At 45.9% G+C, this 16,556-nt stretch overlaps 1 protein-coding gene across 19 annotated transcripts in view; it reads left to right on the forward strand.

Moving 5' to 3' along the window:
• Positions 1–14,033: 14,033 nt before the first annotated feature.
• Positions 14,034–16,556, forward strand: part of celf6 (CUGBP Elav-like family member 6) — a 196,716-nt gene continuing 194,193 nt past the window's right edge. For all 19 annotated transcript variants that reach the window (XM_090222271.1, XM_090222273.1, XM_090222281.1 and 16 more), the window contains exon 1: positions 14,034–14,592. In XM_090222271.1, the coding sequence (XP_090078397.1) occupies positions 14,343–14,592 (250 nt within the window). In that variant the 5' untranslated portion in view covers positions 14,034–14,342. The remainder of the gene's footprint in view (positions 14,593–16,556) is intronic.

The raw sequence follows: 16,556 nt of genomic DNA on the forward strand, positions 1-16,556 counted from the left end.
CTCTTGTTTCCTGCCTTATCCTTCCAATATCCTGTCCCAGTTACAACACTCCACCTCTCCCCCCCCCCCCTCTCTCTCTCTCTCTCTCTCTCTCTCTCTCTCTCTCTCTCTCTCCTGTGGAGGTCAGGAGTGGTGTAGTGAGAGCCAGCCTGTGTTTAATTACATTAATAAACAGCCCTGTGAGGTGGCGTGCCCTCTCTTCTGTCCCCCTCGCTCTGTCCTCTCTCTCCTCTCCCCCCTCTCTCTCCTCACCCCCTCTCTCGCCTCTCCCCCATCTCTCTCCTCACCCGCTCTCTCTCCCCTCCCTCTCTCGCCTCTCCCCCATCTCTCTCCTCACCCGCTCTCTCTCCCCTCCCTCTCTCAGTTTCCCTCAGTGTTGTTCCACAGGCCTCAGTTGGTTCTGTAGAGAGAGGCCCCCTTCAGGCCGTAGCCCAATAGCTGCCAGGTTGCATTTTATGGCTGATTGCGAGGCATGTGTTTATCCCCCTCTCCTCCATCCGTTCCAACCCCCGTCTCCAGCGGTTGCCAACACGCTCGCCTTGCTGGAGGTCATGTCAGAGATTTTCTCCCTCCCTTCTCTGATGCAGGTGGAGGTCTGGGTGAAATGGGCCTCTTAACATGCTGCAGCTGCATCTCTCTCAAACACCAGGTAATGAGGGACGTGCCCTTCCTGATAGGCTCCTCAGAGGTGTTAAACACCTCATCATCCCCCCTCCTCCTCCTACTCTCCCACCACTGATGGTCATGTGCAAATACTCACCTCTCCTCTTTTTGCATCTCACATATTCAATTTGGAGGGGAATTGAAATATTAATTTGAAGAGGAGATGAAGGTGTTTGCTCAGGCTCTGCCTGCTCCCTAGTATTTGTAAAGGCTCTCTCTGTCTGTCTGCGTCATAAAGCTGAAATCACCCTCAAACAGAATACCCTCTGGGCCAACAGACAATGGTCCTGCATACAAACATGAATAGCAAACCAGGCTGGCATATGACAAGCAGCAGTAACTTATTGCCATGCTTCCCCATGAAGAGACTTCCCGAGGTTGACAACCGGTCTGTACGATATAATATGCATGGGATTCATGCAAATACCAGACTCTTCAACAAGGTGTCAGAAAACTCTTACAGTATACACCCTCCTTCCATAGTCAACAGGCCAGCTGTTGAAAGTGGTATAATCTCCTCCTAGACTATTACAGTTTAATGTGGCTGCATATAAAATCTGCATTTATCTTTAATGGAGGTGCTGAACCGGGGTAAGGTAGCATACAGTACTGTCGACTAAGCTTGTTGGGTGACAAATTGTGTATATTTTATTGCAAAACTCCCATTTTTACATGTTTTGAGTGACTTTTTAGAGATCAATGGCAAAACAAAGATTAGATAATTTAAACTGGAATAAAAGCTGAAAGTGGTTGTACCACGCGATTATCTAAAGAGGTCAACATTTTTTTACTAGCTTTTTTCAAAACCCTATATGGTTCTGTTCTTACTCCCACCCCAGGTTTGCACATCCATTTACATCTTAGTTCTTTACAAAAAGAATAGATCCAGAGAAAATACGAAAATTCATGTCTTCATGTTTATTTGAGAATAGCATAAATGTGAATAGATCAAATGAGTTTTCGTGACTTCCCTTTGCCTTCTTTCTGTGAGTCTATTCTTCACAGAGAATGTCTCCATTTTTCAATTGTTCTGTTTCAATTGTTCTGTGGCTTTTCATTTATTCATCCCCCCACAATTAGTATTCCTCCCCTAACGAAGGCGTTGGTTATTACGAATAGCAGTGAAACAACTGGCTCACAAATGTCCCCTCTCTTTGTTCAAAGTGTTAAGTACCCTTCACACACACACATGTCAGGTGCGTGAATGAGGACCCAAAAGCGAATTAACAAAACAGAGTTTCTTTAATGACGAAACACACGTAGGCTCAGATGGACAGGCAGATTCCGACAGGACAGGACAAGGTTAGATGAACATGCAGATTCCGACAGGACAGGACAAGGTTGCAGCAAACACGACGATAGTCTGGTTCAGGCATGAGTAACACAAACGAGAATCCGACAAAGACAGGAGCAGAAACAGAGAGAGATATAGAGACCTAATCAGAGGGAAAAAGGGAACAGGTGGGAAAAGGGGTGAACGAGGTAGTCAGAGAAGACAAGGAACAGCTGGGGGAAAGAGGGGAAGAAGAGGTAACCTAGTACGACCAGCAGAGGGAGACAGGGTGAAGAGAAAGGACAGAAACAAGACACAACATGACAATACATGACAGTACCCCCCCACTCACCGAGCGCCTCCTGGCGCACTCGAGGAGGAAACCTGGTGGCAACGGAGGAAATCATCGATCAGCGAACGGTCCAGCACGTCCCGAGAGGGAACCCAACTCCTCTCCTCAGGACCGTACCCCTCCCAATCCACTAGGTACTGATGACCACGGCCCCGAGGATGCATGTCCAAAATCTTACGGACCCTGTAGATAGGTGCGCCCTCGACAAGGATGGGGGGGGGGGGGGGGAAGACGAGCGGGGGCGCGAAGAACGGGCTTAACACAGGAGACATGGAAGACCGGGTGGACGCGACGAAGATATCGCGGAAGAAGAAGTCGCACTGCGACAGGATTAATGATCTGAGAAATACGGAACGGACCAATGAACCGCGGGGTCAACTTGCGAGAAGCTGTCTTAAGGGGAAGGTTCTGAGTGGAGAGCCAAACTCTCTGACCGCGACAATATCTAGGACTCTTAGTTCTACGCTTATTAGCAGCTCTCACAGTCTGCGCCCTATAACGGCAAAGTGCAGACCTGACCCTCTTCCAGGTGCGCTCGCAACGTTGGACAAAAGCCTGAGCGGAGGGGACGCTGGACTCGGCGAACTGAGATGAGAACAGCGGAGGCTGGTACCCGAGGCTACTCTGAAAAGGAGATAGCCCGGTCGCAGACGAAGGAAGCGAGTTGTGGGCGTATTCTGCCCAGGGGAGCTGTTCTGACCAAGACGCAGGGTTGCGAAAAGAAAGACTGCGTAAGATGCGACCAATAGTCTGATTGGCCCGTTCTGCTTGACCGTTAGACTGGGGGTGAAAGCCGGAAGAGAGACTGACGGAAGCCCGAATCAAACGGCAAAACTCCCTCCAAAATTGAGACGTGAATTGCGGACCTCTGTCCGAAACGACGTCTGACGGAAGGCCATGAATTCTGAAAACATTCTCGATGATGATTTGTGCCGTCTCTTTAGCAGAAGGAAGCTTAGCAAGGGGAATAAAATGAGCCGCCTTAGAGAACCTATCGACAACCGTAAGAATAACAGTCTTCCCCGCTGACGAAGGCAGTCCGGTGACAAAATCCAAGGCGATGTGAGATCACGGTCGAGAGGGAATGGGAAGCGGCCTGAGACGGCCGGCAGGAGGGAGTTACCGGACTTAGTCTGCGCGCAGACCGAACAAGCAGCCACGAAACGACGCGTGTCAAGCTCCCGGGTGGGCCACCAAAAACGCTGGCGAATGGAAGCAAGCGTACCCCGAACGCCAGGGTGGCCGGCTAACTTGGCAGAGTGAGCCCACTGAAGAACGGCCAGACGAGTAGGAACGGGAACGAAAAGAAGGTTCCTAGGACAAGCGCGCGGCGACGGGGTGTGAGTGAGTGCTTGCTTTACCTGCCTCTCAATTCCCCAGACAGTCAACCCGACAACACGCCCCTCAGGGAGAATCCCCTCGGGGTCAGTGGAGGCTACTGAAGAACTGAAGAGACGAGATAAAGCATCAGGCTTGGTGTTCTTAGAGCCCGGACGATAAGAAATCACGAACTCGAAACGAGCGAAAAACAGCGCCCAGCGCGCCTGACGCGCATTAAGTCGTTTGGCAGAACGGATGTACTCAAGGTTCCTATGGTCGGTCCAAACGACAAAAGGAACGGTCGCCCCCTCCAACCACTGTCGCCATTCGCCTAGGGCTAAGCGGATGGCGAGCAGTTCGCGGTTTCCCACATCATAGTTACGTTCCGACGGCGACAGGCGATGAGAAAAATACGCGCAAGGGTGGACCTTGTCGTCAGAGAGGGAGCGCTGAGAAAGAATGGCTCCCACGCCCACCTCTGACGCGTCAACCTCGACAACGAACTGTCTAGAGACGTCAGGTGTAACAAGGATAGGTGCGGATGTAAAACGATTCTTGAGGAGATCAAAAGCTCCCTGGGTGGAAACGGACCACTTAAAGCACGTCTTGACAGAAGTAAGGGCTGTGAGAGGAGCTGCCACCTGACCGAAATTACGGATGAAACGACGATAGAAGTTCGCGAAGCCGAGAAAGCGCTGCAGCTCGACGCGTGACTTAGGGACGGGCCAATCAATGACAGCTTGGACCTTAGCGGGATCCATCTTAATGCCTTCAGCGGAAATAACAGAACCGAGAAATGTGACGGAGGAGGCATAAAAAGTGCACTTCTCAGCCTTCACAAAAAGACAATTCTCTAAAAGGCGCTGGAGGACACGTCGAACGTGCTGAACATGAATCTGGAGTGACGGTGAAAAAATCAGGATATCGTCAAGGTAAACGAAAACAAAGATGTTCAGCATGTCTCTCAGGACATCATTGACTAATGCCTGAAAGACAGCTGGAGCGTTAGCGAGGCCGAAAGGAAGAACCCGGTATTCAAAGTGCCCTAACGGAGTGTTAAACGCTGTCTTCCACTCGTCCCCCTCCCTGATGCGCACGAGATGGTAAGCGTTACGAAGGTCCAACTTAGTGAAAAACCTGGCTCCCTGCAGGATCTCGAAGGCTGAAGACATAAGAGGAAGCGGATAACGATTCTTCACTGTTATGTCATTCAGCCCTCGATAATCTATGCAGGGGCGCAGGGACCCGTCCTTCTTCTTAACAAAAAAAAACCCCGCTCCGGCGGGAGAGGAGGAGGGGACTATGGTACCGGCGGCAAGAGCTACAGACAAATAATCTTCGAGAGCCTTACGTTCGGGAGCCGACAGAGAGTATAGTCTACCCCGGGGGGGAGTGGTTCCCGGAAGGAGATCAATACTACAATCATACGACCGGTGTGGAGGAAGAGAGGTGGCCCTGGACCGACTGAACACCGTGCGCAGATCGTGATATTCCTCCGGCACCCCTGTCAAATCACCAGGCTCCTCCTGTGAAGAAGAGACAGAGGAAACAGGAGGGATAGCAGACATTAAACATTTCACATGACAAGAGACGTTCCAGGAGAGGATAGAATTACTAGACCAATTAATAGAAGGATTATGACAAACTAGCCAGGGATGGCCCAAAACAACAGGTGTAAAAGGTGAACGAAAAATTAAAAAAGAAATGGTTTCGCTATGATTACCAGAGACAGTGAGGGTTAAAGGTAGCGTCTCACGCTGAATCCTGGGGAGAGGACTACCATCCAAGGCGAACAAGGCCGTGGACTCCCTTAACTGTCTGAGAGGAATGTCATGTTCCCGAGCCCAGGTCTCGTCCATAAAACAGCCCTCCGCCCCAGAGTCTATCAGGGCACTGCAGGAAGCTGACGAACCGGTCCAGCGTAGATGGACCGACAAGGTAGTGCAGGATCTTGAAGGAGAGACAGGAGTAGTAGCGCTCACCAGTAGCCCTCCGCTTACTGATGAGCTCTGGCTTTTACTGGACATGAAGTGACAAAATGACCAGCGGAACCGCAATAGAGACAGAGGCGGTTGGTGATTCTCCGTTCCCTCTCTTTAGTCGAGATGCGGATACCTCCCAGCTGCATAGGCTCAGCACCCGAGCCGGCAGAGGAAGATGGTAGTGATGCGGAGAGGGGGGCAACGGAGAACGCGAGCTCCTTTCCACGAGCTCGGTGACGAAGATCAACCCGTCGCTCAATGCGAATAGCGAGTTCAATCAAGGAATCCACGCTGGAAGGAACCTCCCGGGAGAGAATCTCATCCTTTACCTCTGCGCGGAGACCCTCCAGAAAACGAGCGAGCAAAGCCGGCTCGTTCCAGCCACTGGAGGCAGCAAGAGTGCGAAACTCAATAGAGTAGTCTGTTATGGATCGATTACCTTGACATAGGGAAGACAGGACCCTGGAAGCCTCCTCCCCAAAAACAGATCGATCAAAAACCCGTATCATCTCCTCCTTAAAGTCCTGATACTGGTTAGTACACTCAGCCCTTGCCTCCCAGATTGCCGTGCCCCACTCACGAGCCCGTCCAGTAAGGAGAGATATGACGTAGGCGATACGAGCAGTGCTCCTGGAGTAAGTGTTGGGCTGGAGAGAAAACACAATATCACACTGGGTGAGGAACGAGCGGCATTCAGTGGGCTCCCCAGAGTAACACGGCGGGTTATTGATTCTGGGCTCCGGAGATTCGAAAGCCCTGGAAGTGGCCGGTGGATCGAGGCGGAGATGGTGAACCTGTTCTGTGAGGTTGGAGACTTGGGTGGCCAGGGTCTCAACGGCATGTCGAGCAGCAGACAATTCCTGCTCGTGTCTGCCTAGCATCGCTCCCTGGATCTCGACGGCTGAGTGGAGAGGATCCGAAGTCGCTGGGTCCATTCTTGGTCGGATTCTTCTGTCAGGTGCGTGAATGAGGACCCAAAAGCGAATTAACAAAACAGAGTTTCTTTAATGACGAAACACACGTAGGCTCAGATGGACAGGCAGATTCCGACAGGACAGGACAAGGTTAGATGAACATGCAGATTCCGACAGGACAGGACAAGGTTGCAGCAAACACGACGATAGTCTGGTTCAGGCATGAGTAACACAAACGAGAATCCGACAAAGACAGGAGCAGAAACAGAGAGAGATATAGAGACCTAATCAGAGGGAAAAAGGGAACAGGTGGGAAAAGGGGTGAACGAGGTAGTCAGAGAAGACAAGGAACAGCTGGGGGAAAGAGGGGAAGAAGAGGTAACCTAGTACGACCAGCAGAGGGAGACAGGGTGAAGAGAAAGGACAGAAACAAGACACAACATGACAATACATGACAACACATGCTATTTAATAACATTGTCCCCGAACAATGAAACGTCTTTCAAAATAGTGTGGACCACAACAAGTGTAGCCTTGAGAGATGTGTCCTCTTCAAAACACCAGGTTGACTGAATATATATTTCTCCTATCCTTTCTCTCTTATGCACCATCTCAGTCTCTGCCCCTCTCTCTCAGTTCAATTCAATTCAATGGCTTTATTGGCATGGGAAACATATGTTAACATTGCCAAAGCAAGTGAAGTAGATAATAAACAAAAGTGAAATAAACAATAAAAATGAACAGTAAACATTAAACTCACAGAGGTTCCAAAATAATAAAGACATATTGTGTCTATATACAGTGTTGTAACGGTGTACAAAAGGGAAAATAAATAAACATAAACATGGGTTGGAAGTGCAGCTCAGTTTCCACCTCATTTTGTGGGCAGTGAGCACATAGCCTGTTTTCTCTTTAGAGCCAGGTCTGCCTACGGTGGCCTTCTCAATAACAAGGCTATGCTTACCGAGTCTGTACATAGTCAAAGTTTTCCTTAAGTTTGGATCAGTGACAGTGGTCAGGTATTCTGCCACTGTGTACTCTCTGTTTAGGGCCAAATAGAATTGTAGTTTGCTCAGTTTTTTTGTAAATTCTTTCCAATGTGTCAAGTAATTATATTTCTGTTTTCTATTGATTTGGTTGGGTCTAATTGTGTTGCTGTCCTGGGGGTCTGTGGGGTCTGTTTGTGTTTGTGAACAGAGCCCCAGGACCAGCTTGCTTAGGGGACTCTTCTCCAGGTTAATTTCTCTGTAGGTGATGGCTTTGCTACAGAAGGTTTGGGAATCGCTTTCTTTTAGGTGGTTGTAGAATTGAACGGCTCTTTTCTGGATTTTGATAATTATGCATGCATTATTTGGTGTTTTACATTGTACACAGAGAATATTTTTGCAGAATTCTGCATGCAGAGTCTCAATTTGGTGTTTGTCCCATTTGTGAATTATTGGTTGGTGAGCAGACCCAAGACCTCACAACCATAAAGGGCAATGGTTTATATAATTGATTCAAGTATTTTTTGCCAGGTCCTAATCGGTATGTTGAATTTTATGTTCCTTTTGATGGCATATAAGGCCCTTCTTGCCTTGTCTCTCAGATCGTTCACAGCTTTGTGGAAGTTACCTGTGGTGCTGATGTTTAGTCCGAGGTATGTATAGTTTTTTTTGTGTGCACTAGGGTAACGGTGTCTATATGGAATTTGTATTTGTGGTCCTGGCAACTGGACCTTTTTTGGAACACCATTATTTTTGTCTTACTGAGATTTACTGTCAGGACCCAGGTCTGTGGTGACAGAAGCACCAGATCATCAGCAAACAGTAGAAATATGACTTCAGATTCTAGTAGGGTCAGGCCGGGTGCTGCAGACTGTTGTAGTGCCCTCGCCAATTCGTTGATATATATGTTAAAGAGGATGGGGCTTAAGCTGCATCCCTGTCTCACCCCACGGCCCTCTGGAAATAAATATTTAACTGTACACTTGTTGTTTGTGTACATGGATTTTAGAATGTCATATGTTTTTCCCCCAACACCACTTTCCATCAGTTTGTATAGCAGACCCTCATGCCAAATTGAGTCAAAGGCTTTTTGAAATCAATATAGCATGAGTAGACTTTGCCTTTGTTTTGGTGTATTTGTTTGCGAGTTAGGGTGTGCAGGGTGAACACGTGGTCTGTCGTACGGTAATTTGGTAAAAAGCCAATTTGACATTTGTTCAGTACATTGTTTTCACTGAGGAAATGTACGAGTCTGCTGTTAATGATAATGCAGAGGATTTTCCCAAGGTTGCTGTTGACTCATATCCCACAGTAGTTATTGGGGTCAAAAGTGTCTCCACTTTTGTGGATTGGGGTGATCAGGCCTTCGTTCCAAATATTGGGGAATATGCTCTCTGTCTCTCTTTCTCTCTCTCCATCTCCCCTTCTCTCAGAGAGGCAGTTTGAGTCTGGGCACGGGGAGAGGGAGAGGGACCGAAGTTAATTAGACTGTGGGCCAGGGAGGGGGGCACATGGTAATGGAAAGGAGGTGTGTTGAAACAGATGGCCCAGAATGTATTAACTTGCAGGAGATCTTCAAGGAACCCACTGGACCAGACATTAGTCCTGCTTCTGTCTGGGACTCGGTGGAGGGAGGCTAGCAGAGTAGACTGGAAAATAATTCAGCTACAACATGTCACCTCCATGAATAGACACGAATATGTATAAATACACAGGAAATACATATGGGTATGTTAGCACATGATTATACAGAAACGCTTAATACATTTGTATTTATAGCCAGAAGTGACCTTACAGCCATTAAAACCCCTGATGGTAGTTGGAGGTTGACCAGAGGAGTTTGGCCAGAGGTCAACATGACTGGCTGGCAGGGGTAACAGGGCCTGAGAATGTGACAGTTAAAACCTCTTGTAGCTGGCCATACTACATCTCAATATTCCAACAAGCATTAGCATAAGAGAACCATACAGTATACTGACCTCTGTATCACCCCAAACATACAGTACCAATTCTTTGCAGATTTATTCATGTGCAACCTTGAACTCACTATCGGTCTACTCTGTAGGAGGAAAATGTATTAACTGTGAGAAAAGCTAACGTTTCTATTTGACATAAACTAGGCCTAAATACAGTAATGGCACATTGTCCTGTTATTCTGTGTGGTATGAAATGAGAGGAACTGCACAATGCTGCACTGAACCCATGAGGTACACAGGCATCCTAACAGGTAGACTTATCTATGTAAATCATACAGTGGTCTGACTGAGCTGCAGTTTACACACACACACACACACACACACACACACACACACACACACACACACACACACACACACACACACACACACACACACACACACACACACACACACACACACACAAGGACAGATTGAGTCACCCATTATACCACTGCCCAATAGCCAAATGGATGATTCTGTGAAGCCTCCAGAGAAAAGTATCCTACATACTGACTGAGGAGACATTCGTAATTCAGTCATATTGTGATGTGGGTACGTTTAGTCTTTGGCCCCCTCTGTTTATCTTTCATTCTCTGATGTCTTTGCAAGAGGATATTTACTTGCCTCTCATCCAAGGAGATTGTTATCCCACGTTTACAACCCACTGGTGCTTCACCTTGACATTGACAAGACTGGAACTATCTTACTGACTTTAGGAACGCTGTGATATGTGAATGATCAACCTTTCCCAAACTTAAAATGTAAATGTAGAAAATGTATTGAAATAAAATAGCGGTCACACTTTAACGGGGTAAGGTTGAAGGTTAGGGCTAGGGTTAAGGTAACGGTTAAGTTTAGGATAAGGGTTAGGATTAGAGGTTTAGGGTTAGTAGATAGTTAGTTGAAATGTTAGTGAGTCTGTAGAGCATCTACAGATGGACTATCCAAATAAAGTGCTACCAAAAAAACGTTCCATAATATTGTGGCTCCGCCCCACAATATGCATTTACACGCTTTTGAAATAGTACCGTTTTGCTCATGGTTCTACATCTGCATTCAAAGTAAAGCCTGCTCCTATGCCTGCCAAGCAAGATCCACCAAAGGTTTTCAAACGTCTGTAAGCTACTCTTTAGCACAACCAGAACTCACTACACGGCACTACAATACACCGCTCGAGAGACATCTCTGCTGAAATCAAACATCTCATACAAGAGAAGCGCTAAAAGCTAATGAAAAATAGATTTGGTGAAAAAAGTTTATTTTCTTCCCTCTCTCTCCAAACGCGAGGAGACGATGGAAGCCGAACAACATGTGCGCCAGCAGCTAGCGAGAACAGCTTGTGAACTAGTTGAGTGGGCTCTGTGAAGCCGGGCTGCTATACGTGTGACTCATCTCATCGGTGTGAGCTTCAAACACCACACTGAGCCACTGATCCTGCTGGGCCTCCACCAAAGTGAAAATAGACTGCCATGACAACTGTACGTTCGGCGCCGTAAAGAAGTCCATTAACATTATGTGATGCTGCTGTTGAAAGTTCTGGTTCGCCTCACCTCCAGCTGTCACCATAACACCGACTCATTCTCCTCATACCCTTCATCAAACAGAATACAATGCCTATTTCTACATATTGGGCATTGAGAGAAAAACATGGTGATGATTCTTTGTTCTCTGTGAATGGGCTTGCCAGGCAGTGATCCTGCTGGCTGCTTGTACGTCAGTACTGTTACTGTGATGCCTCAGTGGAACCCTCCCACCGTTGGGTGTGAATGGACTGTGTGTCCTCCATTCTACTCACTACTCACCTCACAGTACTATGTAGATGACCATGTTGTCCTCATCTGACTCACAGCGGTGTGTGTGAGTGCGAGCGTGCGTGCGTGTGTGTGTGTGTGTGTGAGGGAGAGATTTTCTCCACCAAACTGTGACATTGCAATAACACAACAGCAGTGTATTCATATAGCTGAGTCTGTTCACCATTTAAAAGAGGAGTCGCTTTGTTACATCGAACATAATGCAACAATAAAATGCCTATTCCGATATGGTTAAATGGAGAAATGTAACCATACAGAGAGAGCAAAATGCCTGAGTGCACAACATACTCCTGGGAACCAGGCAGGCAGAGAGGATTGTGGGATTCATTAGCTGCCAGGAAGAAGATGACTCATGGCGGTCTCCATGACCTGTTGTTTGTTTGTCTCTCATTTATTCATTCCCTCTGTTTACTGCAAATCTTTAATGTGCAATGCAAGATGCCTGCTTGGCATTCACTGGAACGGCCAGGCACTAACACTAGAGAGGACGCCCACCATAAAGGATATAAGTCCCTCATCAATGAGATGTAATCCAGCCTTTATAAATGAAAATGAACCAAGCCTAAAAAATCCCTCTATACGCAGCCCAGGCCTGGACCAACAAGTGGTATACTGCCACTTCCATTGTGCACAGGCAAATGAATGAATTTTGAGGAAAGTCAAGTTTTGAAAGCAAATGATTGCTTCAGAGAGAGTGATTTTCTCTCCTGGGGCATCGGAAAACAGTGCACTGACAGCACTACCCCTCCCTGAGGCAGCCAGCAACAGATAGAGCCTGTGTGTTGGAGAAAGCTCCAGGATTACCATACCACTCCTAAATTCACATAAATACTGTCACACCTCATAGAGGAACTCCATGAATATCAATGGCTCTTTTCTATCTTCAATTTGACTCATTCTTACAAGATGGACAGTGAAATGTGTTCATGCCTGACTGCATTACACCTCGTCTACTCCCCATGATCTGTTTAATTGGTTAATAATGAACACACTGAGGTCATTTCCTCTAAAACCATTATACACTCCCAGGGTTGTCCATCTCTGATTTGGGAAATTCAAGGCAGTGAGTCTAGTTGGAGATATTTCAAATAGCTTGCCTGTGACTTTTCCATCGAGTCACCTTGAATGTGTTGTGAATAATGTTTGTCATGAAAAAGGGATGAAGGGAAATGGGGTATTCAGGTGTGAAAAATCCTGGAGGAAACATAATATTCTTCTTGTGTGCATTCTTTCTTTGTGAAAAGTTCACATGCCTCCACAAGCACAGCTTGGAACTCATCTGACTGCACTCCATCTGTGAGAGGCCCAAGCACGTCGGTTCCCTCCGTTTCAGTACAGGTGGTGAGGCTTGGCAGCGACAAGCCTGAGAACCCTGTCAACCTTTCTGAGACGCCTCCCCGCACTCAAACAAAAAGATGTATACGCAGCAGCAGCAGCAGTAGCATAATAGGAGATAGCATGCAGCCAGGCAGCAGTACCTGCATGTCTGTTCCCCTGCCAAGCAGTTTGGAAGTCTTCACAGCTGTGCAGGCAAGGTTCCCCACTGAGAGACGACAAAAAGAAGGAAACAAAAAAAATCACAAAACCAAAGGGCGACACTGATGCTACATTAGCTCTGCCTTTATGGCAATGAATGCCTCTGATGGTATTGACAAGGGGGCCTGTTGTGCTTTTATACCCCCTTCAGCATGTAAACTCTGCAGGATCTTTTTAAAAACGATCTACAAAGATGTGATTAAATAGAAAATAAATAATTAAAGCTAACCAAAGCAATGCAATGCCAGATGTTACTAGAGCCTTTTAAATACCACTCCTCTCCCCAAACCACAACCACATTCCTGCATACCTAGGAGAATAACCTTCCCATAAAGAGACAAATATGAAAACATCTGCAAGATCTGTTTTGATTTCATTCAACATAGAGGATATGCTTGGGATATGTATTAAATACTGAATTGACAAACCATATATATATATATATATATATATATACGACCGACCAACAAATAATATTTGCTGCGCCTATATAACTATACATGTCTGAATGTTAACCATTAGTTAGTTATATATTCCTTCTAGATAGTGACATCCTTCTCTAGAATATTTTCCACCACCAAAAATAGCCTTACAGTAGTGGAGTCATTCAGCATCCAATCGATAATCTCATCTCTACCATAATAGCACACATCACCACCACTTAGGATCTCTGACCTAATTACGACCAAACAGTTGAGCCTTTCATAAACCATGATGTCCGAAAGCAAAACTACATTAATTGTACCTTAATATGACAGCATATACATTTTCACAAAGTTATGTGGATTTTGGATATGTATTACCAAAGCCCCGTTGATTCGGAAGCGGTGAAAAGAACCCGTAGATCAGTCCAAAAGCTGTTGAAACTAAACGGTAGCGCCAATTCAGTACCATGGACAGCAACATGTTAGGAATGTAGATACAATATTTACTTTGAACGCGCGACATCAAAACACAGCAGACAATAGCCCACACATATATAAATGTGTCTTTCCTATGAGCCAGAACAAAGCTACCTGTGAGAATGATTATCTACAGAATTCAATATAATACGTAGCCTACAGCGGCAAGTTTCCTGTCTTTGTTCCTCTTAAAAGTCTCGAGCTTTCCCTTTACACAAATGTTTGGATTCTCACTACACCCTGTGGGCTCTCGGTCGTTCTGCTCTCCAATTGGCTAAACCAGGTTTATTATGCAAATTAGCTAGGGGTCTAGTCAGAAGCCTACGAGCTGACGTCACTAGGCAGAGTGGCAGCTGACACAGGGAGAAAGAAACAGATTGAGAACGGGAAGAGGAATGAAAATACATCAAACATAAATAAAGCGAAATCAAAGCAATAGGATAGATTGAGAGAAAGGAGAAAGAAGAAGAGAGAGACCTTTTACAAAGGGAGAGGGACAGGGAGAGAGAAAGAAGAGAAAAATAAAGTAGGGGGAGTGTGCAGTTGACTTGAGAGAGAGGGAAAGGGAGAAAGGGCGAGAGAGAGAGAGAGAGAGAGAGAAAGAGAGAGAGAGAGAGAGACCAGCCGCCGGCCCATTTAGGAAAGATGGCTACAGTCACTGCAAACGGAGTGCAGCAAGAGAATGGATTCAGCACCACGAACAGCGCCGCCAGGATGAACGGGCTCACAATCGGTCAGAACACCATTCCAATGAAGGACCACGACGCCATCAAGCTGTTTATCGGACAGATTCCCAGAAACCTGGAGGAGAAAGATCTGAAGCCCCTTTTTGAGGAATTCGGAAAGATATACGAACTCACTGTGCTGAAAGACAGGTTTACGGGAATGCATAAAGGTCGGTTCTGGTATCGTTTCATTGCTTCCGTATGCACGCAGCAACACCCTTTTCAAAAACAGTATATATATATATATATATATATATATATATATATATATATATATATTAAGTATTCGAGGCTCTAAGGAGAGCATAAAAAGTGTAATTATTGTAGATGTTTGTGGCATGTGGGAGTTCCCTGCAAGGTAGTAGGTTGTTGCGGTACACACACACACACACACACACACACACACACGTGTGCGAAAGAGTGAGAGCGGGTCAATTGTCAAAGTGTCAACCCAACATCCGCTAGGATACTACTGCTTTGTAGCCTATGTCTGTGTATGTTTACATTGACGCTCATGTGCTGGGCTCCAAGTTAAGGGGTGGGACAAGGAATGTCTGTTTGCTTCACGGTGTCTGATAGTTAGATCGTCATAGACAGATAGGCTAAAAGATGCTCCGGAAGAAGGAGGACGGAAATCACCACTGGGCATGAGATGTTAGTTATTAGGGCTGTGTGACGATGCTGATGTGGCATTTTGAGACGGCTAATGTATACGTTTTAGACGTAATTAAGAGACCAAAATAACTGTTTAGATCACTGCCAAGTATTGTAGTGTAGGACAGTTCAGGGGGCGGGTCCCGGGAAATACAAAGCAACCAATGTGGCATAGCAGAGGCATGGGAACAGCATGGGGTCTCTCTCGTGCGCTTTCCCCGGCCGCGTCACCTTCTTGTCCACAATGATCAGGAGCGATACTCTCATGGCATGTTCTAATTATTTCAGAGCGTTGAATACAGACTAAATGTGATTAATTATACAAGTGGTGTCTTTATGTTTCACTTCTTAACTAATATTAAAACCCGTTACATTTCGCTGCCATTGTTTGAAAATGTGGTCTATCGGTAGGCTATATCAACAGAACATCCCAATGTCCTGTGAAGTTTAGGCTATGTCTTAGAATCGAGGTTGTAGTCTATTTGTGTTAGTGTTATAGACCTACCGAAAGCAAATACTAAAAAGTTACTTAAAGGATATGTATTATTATTATTATAATTATTATTATTATTATTATTAGTAGTAGTAGTGGTATTGTTATTATTATTATTATTAGTAGTAGTAGTAGTAGTGGTATTGTTATTATTATTAGTAGTAGTAGTAGTGGTATTGTTATTATTATTATTAGTAGTAGTAGTAGTGGTATTATTATTTAATTTTAAATACTATGTGTATTATTACTAAAAGCAGGTCTAATATAGCCTACAGTTATGTAATGTGTTTAATTTCCTCATGTGGGATGACATTTAAATATGTGTGTAAAGCTATAACAAAAGTCTCTCTTCTAATGCTTTCCCTAATCTCTTCTCCAGAAGAGCGCGCTTCCACTAATCACTGCAATACAGGTACAGCGCTGGGTTCGTCGTGGGACCGCTGCCAGCTAAATCATACAGTGCAGTATATAATTAAAGCTACTCGTTTACATGAATTGGTCCTATTGCCAATGAGCCTACAAGCCGCAAAGAGACAGAGAGGGAATCGTGACACAGAAATGCGCATCCGCCCAGCAGTGTCCTGCTCCCAGGTCTCGCAGTACGCCGTGACCTGAAGGTCTCTGCGCGCCACCTTTTCCGTGAGTTATCAATCACTGCTGCTGGACCCATACATGCACGTTTCTCTTTCGAGTATGATGGTCGATTAAAACAATATTCTCTATGCGTGTGTTGTTTACGTCCGCCTGTCCTCGAACACCATGAATGTCAAAGCTCTAGGGCTGTTTGTTTAAAGAAAGATAATCCTGTTCACAAGCCAAACTGTCTGCCCAGTCAAATCAGCATCCGCCGAGGCCACTCCGGTGTACTAGTAGCCTATAATGTAGGACATATTATGTATTACTACCCACCGACTCAAAGTCACATTGGGAGTGCGCGGGAGTTGGCTACATCCGTGCTGTCTAATAAGATTTCATAAATGCATTTTA

This window comes from Oncorhynchus mykiss, chromosome 26 (genome assembly GCF_057628025.1).
Source record: "Oncorhynchus mykiss isolate SJ-2025 chromosome 26, ASM5762802v1, whole genome shotgun sequence".
Taxonomy (NCBI): domain Eukaryota; kingdom Metazoa; phylum Chordata; class Actinopteri; order Salmoniformes; family Salmonidae; genus Oncorhynchus; species Oncorhynchus mykiss.